Below are 24,666 nucleotides of genomic sequence, written 5' to 3'. Positions count from 1 at the left end.
ACACTTAGCCTTAAAAAATTGTCTGGCACCACAGTCAGTTCTCAAAGATGAGCTAATATTATATCCCTGTATTACCTCCATAGAAAAATGGGAAATATCTTATTTTCCCCCCTGTATTTTGGATGTTTTAAATAGAAATTAAATGGATAAAACTAGCCTTTACTTTGTGGTGAAGCTGATTTTTAAACATTTTCCTTAAAGGTGACCTGCGGGGAGGGTGGGTGAGCAATCTCGTGATGTGACGGGCAGTCCGACCTACCTTCGACTGATTCAGGTAGCAGTGCAATTCTGCGTCGTCCATTCACTCAGAAGAGCAGGCTAGTTAGTTACGCAGGCAGGACAAACAAGCAGCAGCAAATGAGAATATACATGACCATCTGTATTTCCAAGATTGCAACTCCAGGCATTCATTACTAAGTGACAGATCTGTATGCCTTTCTTTCTCCCGCAACTCACACTTGTTTTCCTTCTGCTGCTTCCTGTGGGACACAGCTCGCTCCCCTCTGACAGGCTGCGTGTTTGCAGATTGCTATCAAAGGGAAAAGTTTGACCTAACGATTCTTTTCAAATGGCTTCTCAATATTTCATTTATCGTTTCAGTCTCATAGCTTTCTTACCTTCCAACTGTGCACCACTCTGATTAGCTGTATTGGCTTACCCGACTCAAATTGATTTTGTTGAATTTTCTGGACCGTTTGTGTATTTATTTCCTATGTCCTTTCTATTTTTTTTTTATCTGTCCATTTCAAGCTTTCCTTCTGAACTCATCCAGATGCTAAGTCTTAGCAGTCTTGACCTTCTCAGCCAATATCCACCAGGTTGTAATTTATTTGCTATCAACAGCCAAATTTAAACAATGCTAATCTTGTTCTAATTTGGTTTGTATCAGCCCTCCTCTTGGTAGTCAGAAAAAGCAAATGTTAATGTCTGGTTCTTTCTTCTGTGTGTGTTATTCCCTCATCCTTCATGTACTGCAGTTAATAAAAAAGAGAAATTGGGGCCCTGGCTGGTGTGCTCAGTGGTTAGATCACCAGACTGCACACCAAAGGGTCTTGGGTTCGATTCCTGGTCAAGGGCACATACCTGGGTTACAGGTTTGCTCTCCTGCCCCTGGTCCAAGAGCATGCAGGAGTCAACCAATTGATGTGTCTCTCTCACATAGATTTTTTTCCTCTCTCTCTCCCCCTTCCTCCCTCCCTTCCACTCTCTCTAAAATGCAATGGAAAAAATATCCTCAGGTGAGGATTAAAAAAACATTGGGGCAGTGGGACCCACAATTTTACCTGAATTTTAAACAGAAAACATTTTGACAAGAACACTGAGTATGCAGAGGGTTGGGGGCAGGGGGCAGTTTGTGAGCCTACTCTGACTATGGTTCTGTTTCCCCATTTTACCTCTGGGGAGGGGCTGAAGTGGTGGGGAGGGACTGAAGTGGTGGGAAGTGGGGATGGGATGTGGGGGTGGTCTCAGCTGGTGGAAGATGCCTCACAGCATCCCTGAGTGCCTGCTGCTACCTGGGCACAGGCTCCTGTGGTGGCTGCTGCTACAGGCGGGATTATGTGGACTGCTGGGATAGGATTCCTAGTTTTCTGTGTATATATTTGGGCTTCCATACATTGTGTGCGTATATTTGCTGACTTCAGGGGCAGAATTTCTGAAAAGTGGCCAGGGTAGGCAGAGGGGAGCACTGCAGGTGGCTGTTGAGCATGTCGTGAGAGGTTTTCTCAAACCCTAATTTCACTTTACAAACAGGTATTTTAATCAGAGGCTAAATTCAGATTCTGGACCCTCAAGCAATAGTTTGCCAAAGCTCATGTCTGTGTTCCCTTCCAGGTTGCAACAGGAGCTAAGCTCCCTCCTCATGGCTGCTGGCTACTGTTAGAGCAGCATTTCTTTCTCTCCTTCCTTCCTGTCGTGAACTTGCAGATCATTCCTGGCCAACAAGGCTCAGCTTATGTTGTGCCTCCTCCAGGAAGCTCTCCCTGACCACTCCAGTCCAGGGCCACCTCTCGATAGTCTAAACCAGGCATCAGCACATGCTGTTTGTGGGCCAGGTCTAGCCCACTGCCTGTTTTTGTACAGAAAGTTTTATTAAAACATATAGCTATGTACCTGAGACTAATACAAACTAATATTAAATGTAAACTGCAACTGAAAAATAAAATGCAAAAAAATATGGATAATATGTAAAGAAAACATATAGCTACATTCATTTGTTTAGTACTGTCTATGGCTGCTCTCAAGATCCAATGGTAGAATTGAACAATCGTGACAGAGACTATATGGCTCACAAGCCTAAAATATTTACTTTCTGGCCCTTTACAGGAAGTTTGCTGACCCCTCTCCTCCACTGAGGGGCTTAATGTGCACATCTCTCAGCATGATGTGTAATAAATGCTCCTATTTTGCAGTTTGCAAAACTCTTTAGTTTTAAACTTAGCATAGTCTTTTAGTATTTCTCAGATATTTTTCTCACTGAACAAATAATCTTAAAATTACACTTGGAGATTGGGGTGAGTTCCCCACACGGGACAAAGAGAACCCACAGGCAATTTTATTTTCAAGTGACAACATTCATTTGTTATTGTTGTCAGGTGATTGCCGATAAGGCTCCCAGAGCATAGCTTTGTACCGAAACTGTTCCTTCCAACCCAGAACTCTTACTTGTTACTGATCTCAGAGTAAGAACATAAATCTTATCAAATTTCCATAAGAATATGTGAAGCTGTAACTTAATCAAACCATTCCTATGGAAGTCTGAAAGCACACACAATTTTAGAAGGTTAGCACTTAACTTTAAAAAATAATACTGATGGGCCCGGCTGGCATGGCTCAGTGGTTGAGCATTGACTTATGAACCAGGAGGCCATGGTTCGATTCCCGGTCAGGGCATATGCCTGGGTTGCAAGCTTGGTCCCCAGTGGGGGGTGTGCAGGAGGCAGCGGACTGATGATTCTTTCTCATCATTGATGTTTCTCCCTCCCACTTCCTCTCTGAGATCAATAAAAATATATTAAAAAATAATAATAATACTGATGGGATCCTTTTAGACACTCAGGCGTCCCACTTTGTAAGAATCTGACTTGCGATAGGAACGAAGGTGAGCATACACTTAACTCAGTGACCCAGAGCTAGATTCATTCATTCGTCTTCTCTCCTGCCTAGTGGCCAGCCCATTCCCAGGGTGGAGTACACGGAGGAAGAAACTAAAACTTGGGGCGTTGTATTCCGGGAGCTCTCCAAACTCTACCCCACCCATGCCTGCCGGGAGTACTTGAAAAACTTCCCTCTGCTGACTAAATACTGTGGCTACAGGGAGGACAACGTGCCACAGCTTGAGGATGTCTCCATGTTCCTGAAAGGTAAGGCGTCACACCGGCTTCCACCCCAGCCCGCATCCTCAGTTGCCTTCACGGACACCCAGGTCCCCCTCTGACTCTGACGCTCCTGCCTCCCTCTTAGAAGAAGGACCCTTGTAACTACATCAGCTTGGCCTGAATAACCCAGGGTCAGCTCTGCACGTCGGGGCCCTTCACTCATCACATCTGCCAAGCCCACTTGGCCACATAAGGAAACGTATTCACAGGTTCAGGCTATGGATATTTTTTGAGGGCCATTATCCAGCTTACCATGGTCTCTTAAGTATTGCCACTTGGAGCTTTCTGACCCACTGTGAACTTGTCTTTCCTTCCCACTCCAATGCCACCACTCAAGTTGAAGTCCCTTCACTTCATAAGCTTGACGCCGGTGTCCTCTCCCCTCTACTCTCCTGTTCACTGCTTCCAGATAAAGCTCCCTATCGCATGCCTTTCTGCCTGGCATCTCTGCCCAGAAGTATCAGGGCCTCTCCTTTGTTTTTATTGGGGTTGGCAAACCCTCCCCCCGCCCCACCTGTAAAAGGCCAGATGGTAAATATTTTAGGCTTTGTGGGCCGAGAGGCAAAATGAAGGCTACTATTTAGGTACTTATATAACCATTTAAATATGATGGTTAAAGAATGTAAGGACTATTCCTAGCTCATGGATGGACAGAAACAGGCTGCAAGCGGGATTTGGACTACAGGCCATAGTGTGCTGAGCTCTGATTTACACGGTCAAGTTCTGAACCGCTCAGCCTCTATTCAAGGCCCTGACCCAGCTTTCCGAGTTTGTCTCCTGCTATGACTGAGTTGCCCACAGCCCTCTGTTCCAGCTGTGGGCCCTCCACACCTTTGCTCAGGCTCTGCCCCTGGCTAGAAAAGTCAGCTCATTTTCACCTACTCAGATTCAACCTACTCTCTGAGGCTCAGGACAAATCCTGCTCCTCTGTGAATCCTGATCGTAACAGCCTTCCTGAGCTCTCCTAGATCACGTGAGTATCAGGAGGGAAGTGGGTGTGGTCTGACAGCTGGTCCGCTGAGCACCACACCCAGCACCAGGGAGGGTGAGCATCACACACGGTGTGTGACTAGGGACAGAGATGGAGAGTCAGATTTGTTATATTGTTTAGCTAGATTACATTTCCCCTCATAGCCCTGCCTCTGACATGCCCCTCTGTTTCCCGCAGAGCTCTGTGCATATGACATAGTTACCGTGGGCCTGATTGCTCATATAAGGGGATCGCTTCCTACTGCCTTGTTTCTCAAACCCCTGGAATTAGAACACCAGCCCATGAGTTTTGCCATATCTGTCTCCCAACTTAGCATTTTTCTTATGAGAGGTGGAATAGCATATAGCACGGATTCCGGAGGAGCCTGAGTGCTGCCAGCTCCTAGCTCTGTGGCCTTAGACGAGTCACTTACCCTCTCTGTGCCTCTGGGTTTCTTCTCTGTGAATGAACATAATACTTTTATCTGGTTCACGAGGGTTGGGAGGGGAAACAAACCAATATAACTTAAAGCCCTAACATTATTGCTTGACACACATTAAATGTAGTGGAGTCTTAGTTGTTATCACTATTATTGTTGTTTTTATTGCTGTTTCTCATGACCCTTGGTGAACTGGATACTGGGGGTGTGGTTTACATCAGTCATTGGTTCATAGCAAGCACAATGTCACTGTTTTTATTGTTCTTAGTTGACTGACTTTTAAAATATCTAATTTATTTTAAAAGAAAACTTTTTAAGCAATGGTATCCACAAATTCAAAGTTCTTGCTGTGATAGATACATCTTTTTAAAAATTTATATAAAAATAAAATACATAATTATTAAAATAAAGACTGTTCCTCTGTGTACCACACTCATGTCCCACATGTGGGACACACTGGCTTAATGGATACAAAATAGAAAAAGGAGAAAATACACTTATCTTTTTGCTCTCCAGTGGGGAACAACCCACAGCGAGAGCTTTGGAAGGAGCATAATACTGTGAGAATGATGGGTCTGAGGAAGCCCGGGGACAGGGCATGTCCACGTAGACACCAGAAACTCCACGGAGACTGGTTTTATAAGCTTAATTGCTTTTTGTCTTTATCAACCATTTCTGGACATTCTAAGGTGCTCTCCTGATGCAGGGAGGTTTACAGAACGGGAGCCTTTGGTGTGCTGGTGTCCGATGGAAGACGGGCCTTCCTGTGGTAAACGCTCTGGGCCTTTGCCAGGAGGAAGCAGGAAGTAGCCCTTAGACCGAGACGCTGATGATCCATCCACAGCCTAACTGAGTTAGCAGCATAGAGCAGTTTTATAGATTTTATTATATTCTGCTTATTTGATTCCCTCTTACTATAAACCAATAAAGCATGTAGGGCTTTCATGTCCCTCTTCAAATTGGAGTAATTGGTGTGACTGTTTTCATAATACCACAGAAACAATAATACAGAATGAAGGAGTTAGGTGGTATTGACAGTAGGAAGCTGGGATGTGAATTGATTCCATGAAGCTAGTGAAGGGAGTGAATGAGCTGTTAACCGACCACATACTCGAAGGAGGGATCCCTACCTGGGGATCCCTACCTGGGGGACGGTGTGGTGGTGGGGGGTGGTGGTGGTTTAGAAAGATACCAGGTAATATGTGGTAAGCATCACTTTAGATTGTAATCCTCTCCTGTGTATTTGAACGTTCTTGTCCTAAATTGGCTTCTGTATTTAAATCCTTAAGTCTTTTTTCACCTTTTCTTTCCATTTTCATAGATATCTTGTTCCCCTGGAAACCATCCCTCGACAGTGTAGTTTAGTAATCGGAAGCCACTGATGTGATAGCTGTTAGCACTACAGTTGACCCTTGAGCAATCCAGGGCCCCCTGCACAGCCGAAAATCACATGTGACTTGACTCTACAGTTGGCCCTTCCCATTCCGGATTCAAACAACTGTAGATCAAACAGGATTTTTGAACTGTGGTTGGGAAAATGCGGCTGGGACTGTGAAAATAGGTCTTTTGATCGCTGTTACTGGAATCTGTGAGTGTGAAACCTGCGGATAGAAAGGGCTGACTGTATTTATTGAAAAAAATCCATGTGTAAATGAACGCGGGCACTCAAGCCCGTGTTGTTCAAGGGTCAGCTGTGTATGTCATTCACTTGTCAGGAGGTGTAGGACCTTGATTACTTTGTTTCCAGGACATCCTTATAAATCACAGGAGGCTCTGCGTGGCCCAGCAAGTCCTGTTGGCTTAGTATTTAGCTGGCTCTTTCTGTTGCCTCTTTAGAAAGATCTGGCTTCACGGTGAGGCCGGTGGCTGGATACCTGAGTCCGAGAGACTTCCTGGCGGGACTGGCCTACAGGGTGTTCCACTGCACCCAGTACATCCGGCACAGCTCGGACCCCCTCTACACCCCGGAACCGTGAGTGCCACACGGGAAGCCTGGGCTGGCGGGAGACACCACACTGTGAAGTAACCAACGCTCCCTTTCCTTGAAAGTGAGGAGGCCCTCTTTGCCCCCTGACTTCACCCTTTGGCCAGTGAGGGGCGCAGCACTCACCCTGGGAAGGAAGAGCTTCCTGAACACTCAGGCTCCTCAGCTGGGCACACGGGGCCTCTGCGAGTCCTGTGTAGCTTTCATAAAGCCATGGTCCATATAGACAATGTTTCACTGAAAGAAGCAAGACTCACGCGGAAATTCCAAAAATCGGGATAAATCCTACCTTGCAGGCTCTGCTCTCATCAACGCATTTAAAAAAAATATATGTATATTTTTTAATTGATTTCAGAGAGGAAGGGAGTGGGAGAGAGCGATAGAAGCATCCATGATGGGAGAGAATCATTGATCGGCTGCCTCCTGCACCGCCCCCCCCCCCCCCCCCCCGGGGATTGAGCGTGACCTCCTGGTTGATAGGCTGATGCTCAACCACTGAGCCACACCAGTCGGGCTCATCCACTCATTTAATCCACATGGCAATCCTGTGGAGTAGGTAGGTTATTATCTCCATTTTTACTGATGAGGAGACACAGGCACGGGGGCAAAGCAAACGTTGACATGCGTGCCTCTCGCAGGAGCAGGCTCCTCTCACACCGAGGAGGTTACACACGCCATGGCAGCTCCCATTACTAACCTCTCTCCTGTGGTCCTCACATCACCCTCAAACTCAGAACTCTGTGCCATCCTCTCCCTGCCGTCCTAGTTTTCTGCATGCTCCTTGGCCCTATCCACCACCGCTAGATTCATATGGTTTGTGATTCTTCTTGGGCTCTGTCAGGTTTCCTCAAGGGAATTCATCTTTGGGACTTTTATCCTTTCTCTCCTGGACAGTAGGTGGGCTAGGCGTGCAGAGAGATGCGAGTGATGATGCTGTGCTGCTCTATCATGGGGACCCGAGGGCAAGCTGTGAACCCCTTCTTGTTAATGACTTGGCCTCATGACACATGGCGTTGCACCGTCTCTCAGTGTGAAACACCGTAGGCCCTTTCCTCGAACTTTCTGAAATTTCTACTGCCTTCAAGGTGGACAGTGATTGTCTTCTCTGGCAAACACTCTCTCGCCGTCCTGTGCACAATCACTCCTTCAGAAAATCTGTCGTTTATTCTCCTTATTACCCACCTGTGACATGTATTCAACCATGCTAGCTTTAACATGTTAAACTGTGTCTTACTGCTTCCCTGAAAGTGTAAAGTACTTGAGTGCTCTGAATTATATATTTTTTTGTGCTTCCAGCAAACATTTATCGGAAGACTACTCTGTGCTTGGGTAGTCTGGGGACAAGACAAGGTCCCTGCCCTCCTGGGAGAATGGGAGAGACAACGGTCAGCATATAAACAGAGCAGCGATTTTCCACCTTTCCCACCTCATGGCACATGTAAACTAATGACTAAAATTCCACGGCACACCAGAAAATGTATTTTTTGCTGATATGACAAAAAATAGGTATATTTTTGATTTGTTCACAGAGAATGGCAATTGTTGTAGTGGCTGTCATCATTTTTTAAATTTGACAATCAACGGGCAGAGAGGTTGGTGCCCTTGACTAAATAGTCAGGCATTGCATGTTTTAAAAGTTCTTGTAGCACACTGGTTGAAAATTGCTGAGACCGGTAGATATTATGGTAGCAGGTAAAAGTGCGGTGATGTGCTAAAAATGCTATGAAGACAAATAAAGCAGGTGGTGTGAGATGCTTTTTTGGATTGAGTCATTAGGGCAGCCTCTTGGGAGATGACATTTGAGTAGAGACCAGACTGTATCCCGGGGAACATTCCAGGTGGAAAGAGAAGAGCAAAAGCAAAGACTATGAGGTTGGGAGCGGTCACTGCCCCCCCCCCCCCCCCCCCCCCCGGTGCTCCATTCAAATGAGTGCCTGATCCTAATTTTAACCTCATTTGTTACCCATTTGTAATAATGTGATTTATAATAAGAAATACACATTTGGTCTTTGTGCCCATTTCTAGTACAGAGCTTCTAAAACCTTTGAAAATTTCCTTGGTGAGAGAGATAACGTCTCTTGCTATATTCATGAGGCAGCTTTTGGAAAGCCCTTAGGTCATCTAACAAAGTAAGCTGGTTGTCAGGGGAAGCAACCCTGTGATTGGAGGGTTGGAACTTTAAGACCCACCCTCCTGGCCTCTGGGAGTGAAGAGGGTTTGGAGATTGACTCTATTGCCAATGGCCAATGATTTAACTGGTCATACCTGTAATAACCGAACAGTATGGTGTTCAGAGAGCTTCTTGGAAGCTCTTCACCCCACCCACATACATGCCCCACATGTCTCTTCAACTGGATGCTCCTCTGTATTTTTTATCATACTTTAAAAAATAATAAACCAGTAATCTGGTAAATAAAATATTTCTCTGAGTTCTGTGAGCTTTTCTAGCAAATAAATCGAATCTGAGGAAGAGCTCATGGAAATTTCTGGTTTATAGCCAGTCAGTCAGAAGCTAAGTAACAATACGACTGGTGTCTGAGACCCAAGGCAGTGGTTGTTGGAGCCTCCAATCTAAAGCAGGTTGGGCTAGAGCATCAGCAACAAACTGCACTTGTGACTGGGGTCTGAAGTGGGTGGGGAGGGCAGGCTTGTAGGACTGAGCCTTTACCTGTGGAACCCGATGCTAACTCTGGGTAGACAGTGTCAGCATGGAGTTAAATTGTAGGACACCCAGCTGGTGCCTGAGAATTGCTCCTTGTCTGCGGGAGTGGCCCCTTTCCAATGTTGGAATTGGGGCCAGGAACCCAAACGACCACTGTTCTTGAGGCCACTGGGGTTATCACTTTACTTAGGATGCTGTTTTACTTCAGTAATCTTGTGATTAACGGGCTGCCATGGTCTTCACTGGGAGCAGAGAGCCCTTGGAGGTTTAAGCAGTTAAGTAGCTGATGGTGGAGCACGTGGGCAGAGATTGGAGCTCAGCCTACGAAGTCCCCTCCTCCTTTTAGGTGGGCATGGAGCTCACTGACCAGGTGGGTCTGTACAGAGTCTCTACATTGTTTTTTTTAAGCTCCTTTCAGCTTCCCTGAAAGTGTTTTCAGGGTAAACAAAGGTTACTTATAGGACTCCAGACACTTGGAAAAGAAATGCTTCTTAGAGTGGCGTGTGGAAAGGCAATCTCTAAATCTAGCCCAGAGGGTTTACAAATGGCCCTGTTTACAAATAGTAGGCACTTTGTTAGTTCCCTTTGAATACCTGGCCCTCCTGAGACCAGTGATAGTGTGCCAATTGGTCTGTGTGCAGAGTAAGAGGGCAAATAAATGAGATTTTAGCCACAGAGGTCTATAAAATTTTGGGATAATGTGTTACATTTTTATCGAAGTACTTTTAGCCAATTCATTCAGCAAACATTTATGTGCAATGCTAGCAGGGAGGTGCAGTGGATTCAGAGATGAATAAAATATAGCAGGTGTTTTTTAAAGCAGCACACATTCTGGCAGAGGAGATAGAAGCATAAATAATTATAAGAGAGTGTGGCTAGAGCTATAATGGGGCTGTGTACAAAGTCTTAGAGGAGCACAGAGGAGAGAGCAGTCCCGAAAGGCTTTTCATAAGAGATATAAACTGAGTGTGTGTATGAGTGTGTGTTGGGGGCGCGTTCTGGAAAGGGAGATAGGAAATTATTTTTTGGACAAGGCGGGGTGTGAAGGGAAGGGAAAACTTTCAAGTCAAGGGAACAGTAAGTGCAAAGTTGTAAAAGCACACAGAGGCATGAATGATTGAAGCTCGTTAGATCAGAGAGGCCAGAGCACAGGTTATATATGAGGGATGAAATGTTTCTTCAGTCCTCAGTGTAAATGGTCATTTGTCAAACTAGGACCTTTGGGTTTAATTATGTAGACAGTAGGGAGCTATCCAAGGTTCTTAGGCATGATTGGATAATCTTGTTTGAGAAGAATGAGGTGGTGGTGGTGGTGGTAGTGGTGAGATGGGGTGGGGGGTGGGGACTAAGGAAGTGTGGAGAATGAACTGGATGGAAAACAGACAGGGAACTCACATTCCACTGAAAGGATCTAGTTTATAAGGTGTTGAACTAGAAAGGGTCAGTAGGATAGGACAAGAGGGCACCTGTGTGCAAAGAATCACTGAGATGGAATGAACAATATTGGGTGACTATCATAGGGTTGAGGAGAGGGGAGGGTCCCTAAGGTAATGCTAAAGGTTTTGGATTGGGAAGCTAAGTGGGTAGTTATTGCTAATAGTGACTGAGAATATTAGAGGAGGATCCTACTTGGAGGGAAGAGGGAAGGAAGAGGGAAAAAAGGGAGTGGGATTGGGGCATGTTGTTTTTGGGGTGCCCATGGGTGGGACCTCCAGATGTTCTGAGAAGCTTCTGGCAGCTGGAAATACTGGTTGAAATTCAGAAGTAAATTTAAAGCTCTCACTATAGATTTCAGTGTTTTCCTCTTCCCTGACTCCTACTATGACACAGACGAGAGGAAATTTGGGATTTGCTAATTTAGGGCTGTTTTTTTGAATTGGTGGGTTCAAATACCATTCTTTAAAAAATGTTATTATTTTATGAATAGGTAACCCATGTAGATGATTCAGAATTCAAAGCTACAAAAGGGTACAAACTGTGAACACTGAGTTTCGTTCTCTCCTCTGCTCCCTGGACACCCACTTGCTCCTCCCTAGAGGAGCTGCCACCAGTTTCCAGTGCATCCTTCCAGAAACACGCTACACAGACAGAATTCTCAGTACAGATCCCTTTAATCCTTACGTGTTGCAGAGTCCTAAGTTCCTCACCAGCCAGTTTGCATCGATGGGACGCTATACTGGAAGCGCCATTTCCTGCCCAAGCACTTCCATAGGCATTGTTTTGCAATGAAATTCCATTTCCTCGATTGAAAACCAACAAGAGGGCAGATTCTCCAATTTGTGAAGTTCAGCTTGGCTAATGCGCTTGGTACTTGTACTCTGCTTCCAAATAACTGGCCTCAATTGCCGAGCTGTTGCCGTGGAGGCAGCGCTAATGAGACAAAGTTGCCCCCTGGAGACGCAGGTAGAAAGGAGAGCGAAAGCAACAAAAGACATTATCTGAAAAAGGAATTTTATTTTCCTTTTCAGTCTGTGTAGAATGCATTTTGGTGTCACAGCTTTTAACACACGTTGGGTTTTAAACAGGTCTTTGGCCTGCGTTTGCATTTTAGACTCTGGATTCTCTCAATCTGGCCAGAGAATGGGACTTGAAGTTAAGAAATGATGGCAGGTGGGGTTGGTTTCCTGGGGGAAAGTTTTCTGGCCGGGAGGGCAATAGAGAAAGCCCTGGAGAATCAGGGGCTCCTGGTTTTCTTGGCGGGAGGAGGGGCCTTCTGTGTGCTTCTCCCTGGATTGAAGGGGCTGCTGCTGGTGGGAGTGGGGACATACTCTTGCTATTTCTCTCTTTATGCAGCAACCGAGGCAGTGATTCTGCACTTGGCTGTTGCATAGCTGCATGCTTTGATCAGCTGTGATCACAAGCAACTTTGTCACTAATTGAGTATTGAAATTTGCAAATGATTTCCTTAAAAAAAAATCCATTGGGTCAAATTCAAGGTTATTCCAATAATAGCATCGCTCTCACTCAGTGGGATGAGAGGGGAAGATCTAGAGTTCCCAGTTGTATGGGTGTGTGAGCATCACCCAGCATGTGGGTAGTGGCAGAGCAAAAGTTTGAGAAGGCCCATTATCTTCTGGCTTCCTCTTTGCCTCTCTGTGCCATATTGCATCCTCTGGCCACCTCATCTTCCCTTAGGATACGGTTTCCCAACCTCAGCACTATTGATATTGTGGGCCAGACAATTCTTTGCTGTGGGGAGCTGTCCTCTAGGATGTTTGCCAGCATCCCTGGCTTCTACCCACTAGATGTCCTGCAGATATGACAACCAAAAATGTCTCCAGATATTGCCTAATGTCCCCTGAGCGTCAACATGGCTCCCAGTGAGAACCACTGTTCTAGAAGAAGAAATTTGACAGGTCACATTAACACTGCTGCTCTATCTGCTAATTATTACACTTCCTCCTCTTAGAAGCAATCTGTAGACATTGTTCCCTTCTAAAACACAAATCTGAATGTAGCGTTCCCTTGTTTAACCCCTGTTGGTTCCCTGTTAATACAGGGAAAACATCTGATCTCATTAAACCATGTATTCTGCTTCTCTTTCTGCCCCTTCTAAACCTTATGCTCCCGCCACACTGACTTCTCAACGTCCCCATGAGCCTGCTGATTCATGCCTCCATCCCTCGCACAGGTGGCTCATTCTGACTGAATGCTCTGGTAAAATCCTTTCATTCTCTAGGATTAAAGCGCAGCCTCAACCTTCTCTGTGAAGACTTTTGTAGGCACAGTTAGATATTCCTGTAGCACTTGGCCTTACTTCGATTTCAGTGCTTACAGCACTGCATGGTAATTGTTCATGCGTCAGTCTCCTTCCTAGGGCTGTCATTACTTCAAGGCCAGCTGGCCAAGGCAATACAGAAACAAGTAAAAGCTGAGTCCAACGTGGGCTGGAGTCACGAACAGCACCACCACCGGGATGTGCCAGGTTTGAGATATACTCAGATCCCAGATGCCCCTGAAATCTGTGGAGTGAGGGAGCGTGGGGAGTCCTGGGTACACACTATGGGGCAGTTGGGCCTCTTTCTGAAGGGCTACAGCCATCTATTGGCGAGGGTCCTCCACTCACCCCAACAGCTTTACTCTAACTTCAGGGATCGATGCTGGACATCCCTCTATGAATAAGGCATTTTTGCACTTCAGTGTCTTCGGGCAAAATCATGAACCACTAATGGTGGAAATGTAGACACCAGTTGAAGCTATGGACCGCTACTTGAAAAATAGCCTTCTTTTCAAATCATGCCCAGCAACGGGAAACCTGTTTTGCTCATCAATTTTGTTTTTGGGATAAAGTTAGTTCCGGAATAAAAAAGTTGTTATTCATTGCAAAGCTGTAAAAGAGTTGGGAAAAGCAATGGGAAGATTTCCCCTACCTCCTCTTATTAAAATGAGAGAAAGAAAAGGAGAGAGGGAGGGAGGTAAAGAAAAAAAGAAAGTCCCAACCACACCTCACATGGTGCTAAAAATTGTACATTTTCTTCTTTTTTGGGTAACTAACCTTGAATATTATCCCACCTGAAAGGCAGGAAAGCTCATTGCCTTTCCTTTAAAACTAATGCTACTCTGTGACATGATCTAAATTATATTCGAACTACTTAAAATCCTGTATCACGAGGTAATTCTATGAGATTGGCGACTTCTGCCCACCATTAGCGCAGGTCCCTACAGGACTGTCATGTGGATGGATGTGTTGTCCGTGTCTGACGTGGGTGGGTGCCCCTCCCTCAGGGAGGAGAGTGGGTCAGACAGGTGGGAACATGTCCCCATTTGTCTGTAGAAGCTTCTTGCTGGAGGGTGGTGATGCTTCAGTTTAGGAAAGTCTTGGGCATCCTGGGAAGAGAAGCAAGTTGTTGACTGGGCTCTTTCTCTCGTTCCCTGGTCTGTTTTGGCCTGGTCTGGTCTCTAACATCAGGCTCTGGTTATCTGGGGGTGCTTTGAATTTCAGATGTACCATTTATCCTACTCTTCCCAGCTCTGCTTTGGTTCATTTGCCTTTTCTTCCCGTGGCACTTCCTTCTAGGGCAGTGGTTCTCCACCTTTCTAATGCCGTGACCCTTTAATACAGTTCCTCATGTTGTGGTGACCCCCAACCATAACATTATTTTCGTTGCTATTTCATAACTGTAATTTTGCTACTGTTAATGAATCGTAATGTAAATATCTGTGTTTTCCGATGGTCTTAGGCTCTACAGAACCGCTAGCAGGGTCACCTAAGACCATCGGAAAACACAGATATTTACATTACGATTCATAACAGTAGCAAAATTACAGTTATGAAGTAGCAATGAAAATAATTTTATGGTTGGGGGTCACCACAACATGAGGAACTGTATTAAAGGGTCGCGGCATTAGAAAGGTTGAGAACCACTGTTCTAGGGGATCTGTGGTTTCTCATCTTTGTGGTTCCTACAGACTTGTGTTTTGTGTGAGGTGGATGTTAAATAATTGCTAACTTAATGTTCATGTGCACACATACTTGGGTATACTCTTTGCAATTATATCTGGAGTCCTGATGGTCAGTGGTATCTTAGCAATGCAGCTCTTTAATTAGAAACACAGTTTAATGAAACCATATTTTCGTAGGGCCAAATTTCATGCTTTCATTCAAAGCTTAATGGACTGACTGAGGTCTCTGAAATGAAGGAGGTAGGACAAGAAGACCCTATTTTTAACACATTACTCCTATATATATGTAGGAAACTCCAGACTTATTCTCTTCAATATAGGTCAAACCCACTCTGATCTAGATTTCTGGTTGGAGACCAGAGGTTACCAGATGCCTGTGATTCTCTACTGATGCCCTTTGGAACATAAAACATTGCCCAAGGCAGTGTTGAAATACACATCCATAGCACAACCCCTTACCCCTAGTCCATTGTTCAGGGAGAAGCAACTGGGAATTTAAATACAAAATATACTTTTTGACATCAATTCTCTGAGGTTGAGTCAGTACAATATTTGTCTTTCCAAAAGAGCTATTGCAATTTTGCAACAGAAATCCCTTTTAAAAATGCTTTAATGAAAACATTTTAAAATATTGATTCCAGTTTATATATCAGATGCTGAGCTCTACATACTAGTAACAAAAATATACTTGGCTCAACATAGCATAAACTTACTTCATTGAGGAGTTCTAGATTCAAGGCTGCGTGGGGATGGCTGGTTATTCAGCCCATCTGATGTGGGCGTATCTTCTGCTCATTCCTGGTGGGCCACTTTTCAAATCAAAGAGTAAACTTTCACCCTTAGGAAATAAGTTAGGACACTAGTGACTAATATTGCAATGTTTATTGCATAATGCAACTAAATGCCTTTGCATCAAGGAAAATCTTGCTGCAGTTAGTGTTTTTAGGGGCAATTAATGTTACTTTATTAAATATAACTTTTAAAGTTTAAAAAAGGTTTTGCAGTGAGGTGATTTTTCTTATAATTGCCACCATGTTTCAATTTTACAAGAAAAAGAAAAGTGAATTATTCCTGACACTATTTTTCATCTCTTTTTGAAATAAATTAGATGAGTTTTATGCCTAGCCCTGCTCATTAGAACAGAACCCTCTCTAAAACTGGCAGGAGGTGCCGTTTCCTTCCTTTTCTTGCGGCTCAGATATTAGTCCTCATTTGTTAACTAACAATATCAGCAGGTAAAGACACAGGCGTTCAAATTTATGAGGGTTAGCTGTTCCTCTGTTGATCGAACAGATGCCTCTCACTAGGTCTGTAATGAGAGGAAGACATAGGATCTTTCCTTTCCCAACGTTCCCTGCTTGTTGACATCTGAGACTGGGTCTGTGAACTTGTCTGATTTAAGCCCTGGCTGTCCTGGGTGTTTTTAGAATCAGGCCTGGCTGGCTGAAGTCAAGGCTGGGCAAGGTCTTATTGCAGAGCTGGGAAGATAAGCCAGAGCTTCGTAGACTTTAACCTTCATTCCTAGGAGCTCTGTTCAGCTTAAACCTGCTCCTTCCCGTGGGACACCCGAGCCCGAGCCAACCTTCCTGCCCAGCCAACTGGCTCCCTCCACAGCGCTACTTTCATTTTTGCTGCTCAGGATTGCAAGCAGCATTACTACCACGATTCTCAGAAAATGGCATGTTCCTTAAAAGCCGATCCCATCTGACCTCTCTTTCCTGCATTTTAGCCCAGAACTCACAACCCCAGCATCACAGCCATCTTCTCCCTCAGGAGAAGTTTGGTTGGGGCTACACCCAAGGTCAGTTAAGATGTTTCAGGCCCTAAGGCCTAAAAATACTGTCATCTCTTCTATCTTTCAACTTAGATAATTTCAACAACAGCAACAGCAGCAGCAATATATTTTTATTGATTTCAGAGAGGAAGGGAGAGGGAGAGAGAGAAACATCAATGATGAGAGAGAATCATTGATTGGCTGCCTCCTGCGTGCCCCACACTGGGGATAAGGCCTGCAACCCAGGCATGTGCCCCTACCAGGAATCAAACCATGGCCTCCTGACGCTCAACCTCTGAGTCAAGCCGGCCAGGCAGCAATATATATTTTTTATTATTAATAACAAACATGCATATATCAACTATTATGTACTAGGCACTATTTTAAGTGCTATATGTGGATGAACTCAATATAACAACCATTTGAATTGTTACTATTATTATTGTGGATAATATTATTGCTTATGGATGAGGAAACCGAGGCACAGAAAGGTGAAGTAACTTGCCCAAGGTCACACAGCTGGTCTGTGACGGAGTCAACATTTGAACTTAGGAGGCAGTGCCCACATCTGTGGGAATAAGCACTGTTGTATGTGACACAGTAGTACTAAACAGAAAAACTCAACACTTCTATGTGTGCTAAAGCTGAATAGCTCCTTTCTTGGTTTTCTAGTTACAAATTTTGTATAAGATAGTAAAGTGACACTTTCTTACTTTAATTTAGTGGCCCTGCCTTGCCAGAACCCCGAGTACTGCATGTGCCTATGCGGTGGTCTAGTGCTATGCTGCCCTGTCCAGTCTTTGGTCCAACTACTCGTCTTGTTAGACGCATACCCTCTCCTTTGATCTTCACAGAGCCCTGTTAACTTGCCCCGTTTACCAAGAGGGGGCATCTCCTATTTCACTGGGAAAAAGGAGGGGCAAGTGTGTCACTACCATGTAGTAATGCAGAGGGGAGGCTGCTGTGTTCTCGTCCTTGGGCAGAAGACCTACGACTTCATGCCCCCAAACCCAGGCCCCTCTGTATGACTGGCAGCAAACCGCTTAACCGCCCAGCATGAGAGATGATGAAAGAACGCTTTGATCTTTGGAGAGAAAAAGCTTTGCGTTAATACCAAGTAGGTCCACTCTTACTTGGCACGTCTAAATTCACGTGGAGGCTGATGTGCCTCATAAATTCCAGTGCATCCTCAGTTACAAGCCACGTTCCTAGCGCTGGACTCCCAAGTTTTCAGTCATAATATCGTGTCTAGTTTTGTGAAGTGCCTAAAAGCAAAAATAAGACTTTTTACAGAGACTTTTGTCTCAAGAGCTCCAAGCAATCTAACAATGGATATTCTATAAAAACAAAACAAAACAAACACCCTATACATTTTTAAAAACCTTTGCATTTTCAAACCAAATATGTGTCCTACGTGTCTGCTGGAGTCCTGTTTTTGTTCTTTTAGGACTGTTATTGGTAATGGCTTGGGATAAAGCTTTCAAATAATGTTTAAAATTTTTATTTTTTGACAGATTCAAAGCAGGTTTCCTTTTTCCCGCTGTTCCAAAGATTTGCCTTCCTTGTGTGATGCCTGTAATCCAAAATTAGCACTCATAAGCACCTGCACCTACCTCATAATCCACAGTCCCTCAGCGTTACGCTGTTGGGAGGAGCACACTTATGTACCTTCAGATGTGGGAGACGGAGATGACCTGGGAGAAATATTTTCAGGAATATTTGCATTTAAAAAAATCCTCATCCGAGGATATTTTTCCATTGATTTTTAGAGAGAGTGGAAGAGAGAGGGAAAGACAGAGAGAAACATCGATGTGAGAGAAACACACAGATCAGTTGCCTCCTGCATGCACCCCGACCAGGGCCTGGGCTGGGGAGGAGCCTGAAACCAAGGTACATGCCCTTGACCGGAAGTGAACCCGGGACCTTTCAGTCTGGAGGCCGATGCTCTATCCACTGAGCCAAACCAGCTAGCTCAGGAATATTTGCATTTTTAAATTGCGAGTTCAGAAGAAGCAATTAAAAATGATTGATTTTTTTTTAGGCGAGGAAGCGGTAACCACTGTTCATTCCCTTCACTACTGTGTAGAGAATGACATCTATTGACAGGCACAGGAGCCACCACAAGAGAGAAGGAAAAGGGACCTGACATTTCCCACACATGTTCTGTCCGTCTGGTGGGATTGTCACCATTTTACAGATGGCAACTCCAAGGTTCAAAGAAGTCAGGTGTTTTCCCTGTGGTCACACAACTAGGAGATGGCAAAACCAAGGTAGAGTCCAAAGCCCTATGCGACACTGAGAATTAGGAAAACTATACTTGGGTTTCATTTTACCTCTGTAGGGAGCAGCAGAGCCCCACCATCACTACTCTATTCAGTTGAGTTCAAAATGTAGCCCTTGGGCATCTATGATGTGCCAGGCTTTTCTGAGCACTGAGAACCCCAAGATGAACATGGCATGGCCTCTCTCCCAGAGAAGTTTACTGCTTCTTGTTCAAGCGATAGAATATCCCCCAAAAGAGCAAAACTATGGCAGTACTGTAGACTTCAGTGTAAGTATAATTGAATGTAATATGATGAATAATACATAACTTCTTGGGAGCTTATGTTTAATGCATTATCTTACTACACTGTTTAAGAACTCCAGGAGATAGGGACCCTTACAGTCTCCATTGTATAGCTGAGAAAACGGGACAGCTGTGGCTATTTGAAATGATTAATTAAAACGAAATCCTAATATATAAAAACCCTGGGTCTGTCACATCCACAACGACTGGAGGAAGTCAGTCCTGCAGTCAGCGCTGGGTTGCCGTGGTGACCCAGCACTGACTGCTATGACTGCAGGCACAGTGACCCTCGGGAGGGCAGTTGGGGGTGATCGGGCCAGCAGGGAAGCAATTAGGTGTTAATCAGGCCAGCAGGGGAGTGGTTAGGGGGTGATCAGGCAGGCAGGCTCGTGAGCAGTTAGGAGCCAGCAGTCCCAGATTGTGAGAGGGATGTCCATCAGCACTGACTAATGAGGGGGCTGCAAATCAGGCCCGGAGAGAGGTTTGAAGAGAGAAGCAGAGTCTGATCCGTAGCCTCTGTGGCAGCTGTTGATCAGCACTTGCCTCTCTCTTTCTCTCTGGGCCTGGCCAGCAGCCGCGTCTCCATTTCTCTCCAGGCCTCCACCGGGGCTGCTGATCAGCCCTGCCTTTCTGATCAGGCCCCGTTGTTAGGCCCAGAGATGCTGACTGGCATAGAAACCGGCCAATCAGAACCAAATCTTGGTGAAGTGTGAGGAGCCAATGGCTGCCAAGGAGACGGAGCTTTTGGTGCTGACTGGCATAGAAACTGACCAATCAGAACCAAATCTGGGTCAACTATGAGGAGCCAATGGCTGCCTAGGAGGCAGAGCTTTTGATGCTGACTGGCACAGAAACTGTCCAATCAGAACCAAATCCAGGTGAACTGTGAGGAGCCAATGGCTGCCTAAGAGGTGGAGCTTTTGAAACTGACTGGCATAGAAACTGACCAATCAGGACCAAATTGGCCGGCAGAGGAGGGCAGGAGAGCAGTTGGGGGCGAGATCAGGCCTGCAGGGAAGGGCAGTTGGGGGCGACCAGGCCAGCAGGGGCATGCAGTTGGGGGCGAGATCAGGCTGGCAGGGGAGGGAATTGGGGGTGAGATCAGGCCAGCAGGGGAGGGCAGTTGGGGGCGATCAGGCCAGCAGGGAAGCAGTTAGGTGTTAATCAGGCCAGCAGGGGAGTGGTTAGGGGGTGATCAGGCTGGCAGGCAGAAGCAGTTAGGGGCAATCAAGCAGGCAGGCAGGTGAGTGGTTAGGAGCCAGCAGTCCCAGATTGTGAGAGGGGTCCCAGACTGGAGAGGGTGCAGGCTGGACTGAAGGACACTCCCCGCCCCCCCCCCCCCCCCCCAGTGCATGAATTTTGTGCATCGGGCCTCTAAATGTAGTTACTCAGTAGTGCCAGCCACCTTTCAAGTGCTCGGTAGCCACCTTTGCCAAGTGGCTGCCATACTGGATGATGTAGGTACAGAACATTTCCATCAGAGAGGAGGCTGCTGTGCCCACGTCCTTGGCAGGAGGTCCTATTGCACAGCCACCCTTGAGTCATTTGCCTTGGGAGGGATGGACTTAAGTCTGACTCCAGGGTATTAGCTTTTAACCATTATGTTATATTGTCTTCTTAATAGAGAGTGTTCCCCCAAATGTATACACACTTTGAATAATTATTAATTCCAGTGGGTTAAATCTGAAAAGAAAGAAACATCAATTGAGCTATCAACTGTTACATGTGTTTACAGTTTTGGGGGATACCCTGTATGTTGTGAAATTTAGGAGGGGCAAGGAAACTATTAAAAGTCTCGTATTTAAGAAATAAGAAATAGCTGAGATGGTAGGGAACTAGAGACATTGAAAGTTTTCTTTACAGTGTTTGTGTGTGTGTGTGTGTGTGTGTGTGTGTGTGCGCGCGCGCGCTACTTGCAAGAACTGGTAACTTTCTTTCACTGGTCAGGAAAGTTAGGACTTGCTGTTTATGCTTTTATGGAAACACTAGAGGCCTGGTACACAAAAATTCATGCACTGGGGCAGGGGACGGGGGTGGGCGGGGTCCCTCAGCCCGGCCTGCACCCTCTCACAATCCGGGACCCCTCAGGTAGGGTCCCTAGGCCTGGCCTGAGATCAGGGCCTATCAGGGCTTTCCTTCCCCAGGCTGCAGGCAGCTGGCCCCACCCCCACTGCTGCCACTGCTTGCCATCTGTGCAGTGCTGGCCCCCCCCCCCCCCCCACCGGTGGCCTCCCTCTGTGGGGCGATTGCTGGCCAGATGCATACCTGCCACAGAGTTGCCGAGGGTGGCCTGGGCCTCCCCCTTTTTTTTGCTGGGGGGCAGGGCCAGCCCTGTGAGGGGCCGTTTGCCTACCTGATCACCTCTAGCTGCTGGCCTGCCTACCTGATCGCCCCTAACCACTTGCCTGTCTACCTGATCACCCTTAACTGCTGGCCTGCCTACCTGATTACCCCTAACCACTCTGCCTGCCTGTCTGATTGCCCCTAACCTCTTGCTTGGGGGTGGGGCCAGCCCGGTGAGGGGCTGTCTGCCTACCTGATGGCCGCTAACCACTGGCCTGCCTACCTGATCACCACACCTAACCACTCTGCCTGCCTACCTGATCACCCCTAACCACTCTGCCTGCCTGCCTGATCACCCCTAACCACTCTGCCTGCCTGCCTGATCACCCCTAACCACTTGATTGGGGGCGGGGCCAGCCTGGTGAGGTGCCGTGGTGGTTCTGGTCTCTGGTTGTTCCGGTCGTTATGCTTATGGTGGCTAGCCTTTTATTACATAGGATAAGGTGACTTTTGCTAAGAGTTACATTCAGAAATGCCTTATTTCCTGTTAAACCTCAGTTCCTAACATAGTACCTGGTCCATAATAGGCACATAGTATAAATGCTTCTCGAACTAAATTTCAAAAAAGATAACTATAGTATTTTCTGCCAGTCTCAAAAGAATTGTAGTGCAGAAGAGTAACATCAGTGGCCTTACTTACAATTCCTAAGGGGAAAAAAGTAAATAAGACTTTCTCCAGGGCAGAATCCAGGTGCTCGGATTCATAAAAAGAGGGTCACAAAGGTGTTTATCTACACTGTGGTAAGGATAAAAGAGGGAATGATCATAAGGGCTGCCTGTAAACTGGGCTGGATTATACAGTACGGTATTTTAAACCTAAGCTAAAGAATCTCTGTATATGGCTCCAAAGAGAACACTGAAAAATTTTTTTCTCAATACTAAATGAATTTCTGTTATCATCTCCTAGTGCAGTGAAAACAAACCAAGTCACCCCCTTTCCAATGCATCCGGGTGTGTTATCCCAGATGACTTGCATTTACCCACCAAATGTTGTGTGACAGCTGAAAAAAATACCCTATTTTGGCTCCCAGCTCGTCTACTTTCTTTTCATCAATGTGAACGCCCCACCCCTTCCACACCTCTTCCTTTCTTTCTCTTTGTGATGTAGCTACGTGTTGGCTTCTGTGTCATTTAGAACAAACAAAACCTGTAGAAATATGGCTTAAAAGACAGTTGTGCAGATTTGGGATTGGAAGCCAATGTTGGGTGCCCACTCACTGCTTCTTAAAGGTTTTAATTTACAGCAGGAATTGAAAGAAGTGTTCAACACATCCTTCGTATCCGGGGGAGTCAGCTTTGGAAACCGATAAGAGGGGGAAAATGCCAGACTCGTTTTGAATTTAACAAGCAGGACCCTTGTTTCCCGATGCAGCAAAATGATGGCAACTTTCTGAGAATGATTTAAGAATTCCCTGGAGGCATTTTGCCCAGGCCCCTTTGTAGGCCCATTTCAGCAGGCTTTAGAGTCCTTCTGAAGGGCTTATCAGAGAAGATTCCAATTTAGAGCAGCCAAAGTTTAGTGTCTGATATCAGCTCTAGCTTTTCGTTCTTTTTCTTTTCTTTTTTTTGGTCAAAAGGAGACATGATGTTTTACAGTGTTAACAGTTTTGAAAGGTCCGACATTTTCAGTGAACAGAGCGCTATTGTGTAAAGGGCTCTGACAAGCATTATTCAGGTGAAAATACATCAAAGGAATGTGAGTTAAAAAGAGAAAAAGTTTGCTGATGTAGAGATTGGAGGCAGCATGTGCTGACAGGTGCAATTATGGCCAAATAATTGGGTCTTTTAAGAAGGATCTGGTGAGATAAGGCAATAGCTGTGGACTCACATCAGAAACCTGTTCATAATTAGACACTCAGGGGTCCAGCAGTGGATGCCGTAACCGAGGCAGGGAACTACTTTACCTGCAGGACATGAAAGCTGTTGCACTTTGTAAAATAGGGTGAAATAGCATGATTCAGCCCAGTGCAACTAAACTGATGCAAAGACTGGAGAGAAGGCTTAGTCTCCCCCCTCAGGCTCCCGATAGTCTGCCACCTCTTTCAGCCGCGGAGAGTTGTAGTCAGCCTAGCGTTTAAGTCCTTCAGTCTCAAAGACATTCAAGAAAATGTCAACTTCTCAAAGTTAATGAATTGCTTTTATTAGTTAACATTAAAGATCTTTCCACTGCAGTTTCCCTGGTCTACACCCCGAAAATTATTGGAAGACACTGGGATAGAGAACAACCTGGTGTTTCTTTCTGAGAAAGTTCCACTCATGTCAGAACAGGTAACCACCTTCTTTCCAGTGTGAAAATACGGTGCTCACAGCCTGGCTCAAGGACAAGCTGGTTCCTATACCGCCTCTCCACTGGCTGGGGAATCTCAGCGGCATTTCCTCCCGGGGTCTCTGCCTGGACGCCAGGCTGAGAGAGGGCACAGAGTAGCCAAGTCCTGAGCGATCATTTCTGCTTCTAATGGGGCAGAGGGCACCCCTCACGTGCCATTAATCCTTCTGTTAGACATCTTGCTTCAGGCTTTCACTGTTTGTTTGTTTGTTTTTGGAGAGAAAGAGAGAAGCATGGATGTGAGAAACATTGATCCGTTGCTTCCCAAACCATGGCCAGGGATTGAATCTGAAACCTAGGCATGTGCCTGACTGGGAATCGAACCCATGACCTTTTGGTATAGGGGTTGATGCTCCTACCAACTGTGAGCCACACCACCCAGGGCCAGGCTCTCACTCTCAGTGAAACAATAGAACTTAAACTGCTGGATTGTATGATTTCTTTTTCTTTCAAATTTATAATTCCTCTTCTAGGTATAGTTGGATTACCTTGCCATTATAATGCTGTTAAAGATTCTTAAACTGGCTGTGAGGTACAGGTTTCTGATCATGGCATGTTCACTTAAAATCCAGGTGACAGCTCTCTTCCTACCACAGAGAACGGACTCCTTAATGTCTCGGGAGCTCTTGTATTTCCCTTGTTCTTGCCTTTCCAACCACCAGCTTTCCACTTTCCTTCCTACCCTTTAGACTCCATTAGGACCTAGGTAGATGGAAGGATGTCTGCTGCAGCAGCTTCCTCAAGTACATAAGCTCAAAAGTAAATCCCGTACTGCACCAAGCATTCACCGGCACAGTAGGCACAACTTCTCCTCTGCTCACA

At 45.7% G+C, this 24,666-nt stretch overlaps 1 protein-coding gene across 1 annotated transcript in view; it reads left to right on the top strand.

The window, feature by feature from the left end:
- TPH2 (tryptophan hydroxylase 2) overlaps positions 1 to 24,666 on the top strand; it is a 105,250-nt gene that overhangs the window by 30,515 nt on the left and 50,069 nt on the right. Inside the window, exons 6-7 of the mRNA XM_080662702.1 lie at positions 3,166 to 3,362; positions 6,623 to 6,758. Of these exons, the coding sequence (XP_080518828.1) occupies positions 3,166 to 3,362; positions 6,623 to 6,758 (333 nt within the window). The remainder of the gene's footprint in view (positions 1 to 3,165; positions 3,363 to 6,622; positions 6,759 to 24,666) is intronic.

This window comes from Plecotus auritus (genome assembly GCF_963455305.1).
Source record: "Plecotus auritus genome assembly, chromosome: 3".
NCBI classification, from domain to species: domain Eukaryota; kingdom Metazoa; phylum Chordata; class Mammalia; order Chiroptera; family Vespertilionidae; genus Plecotus; species Plecotus auritus.
Note: the sequence above shows the minus strand (reverse complement) of the source record. Positions and strands in the feature narration are given on the sequence as shown.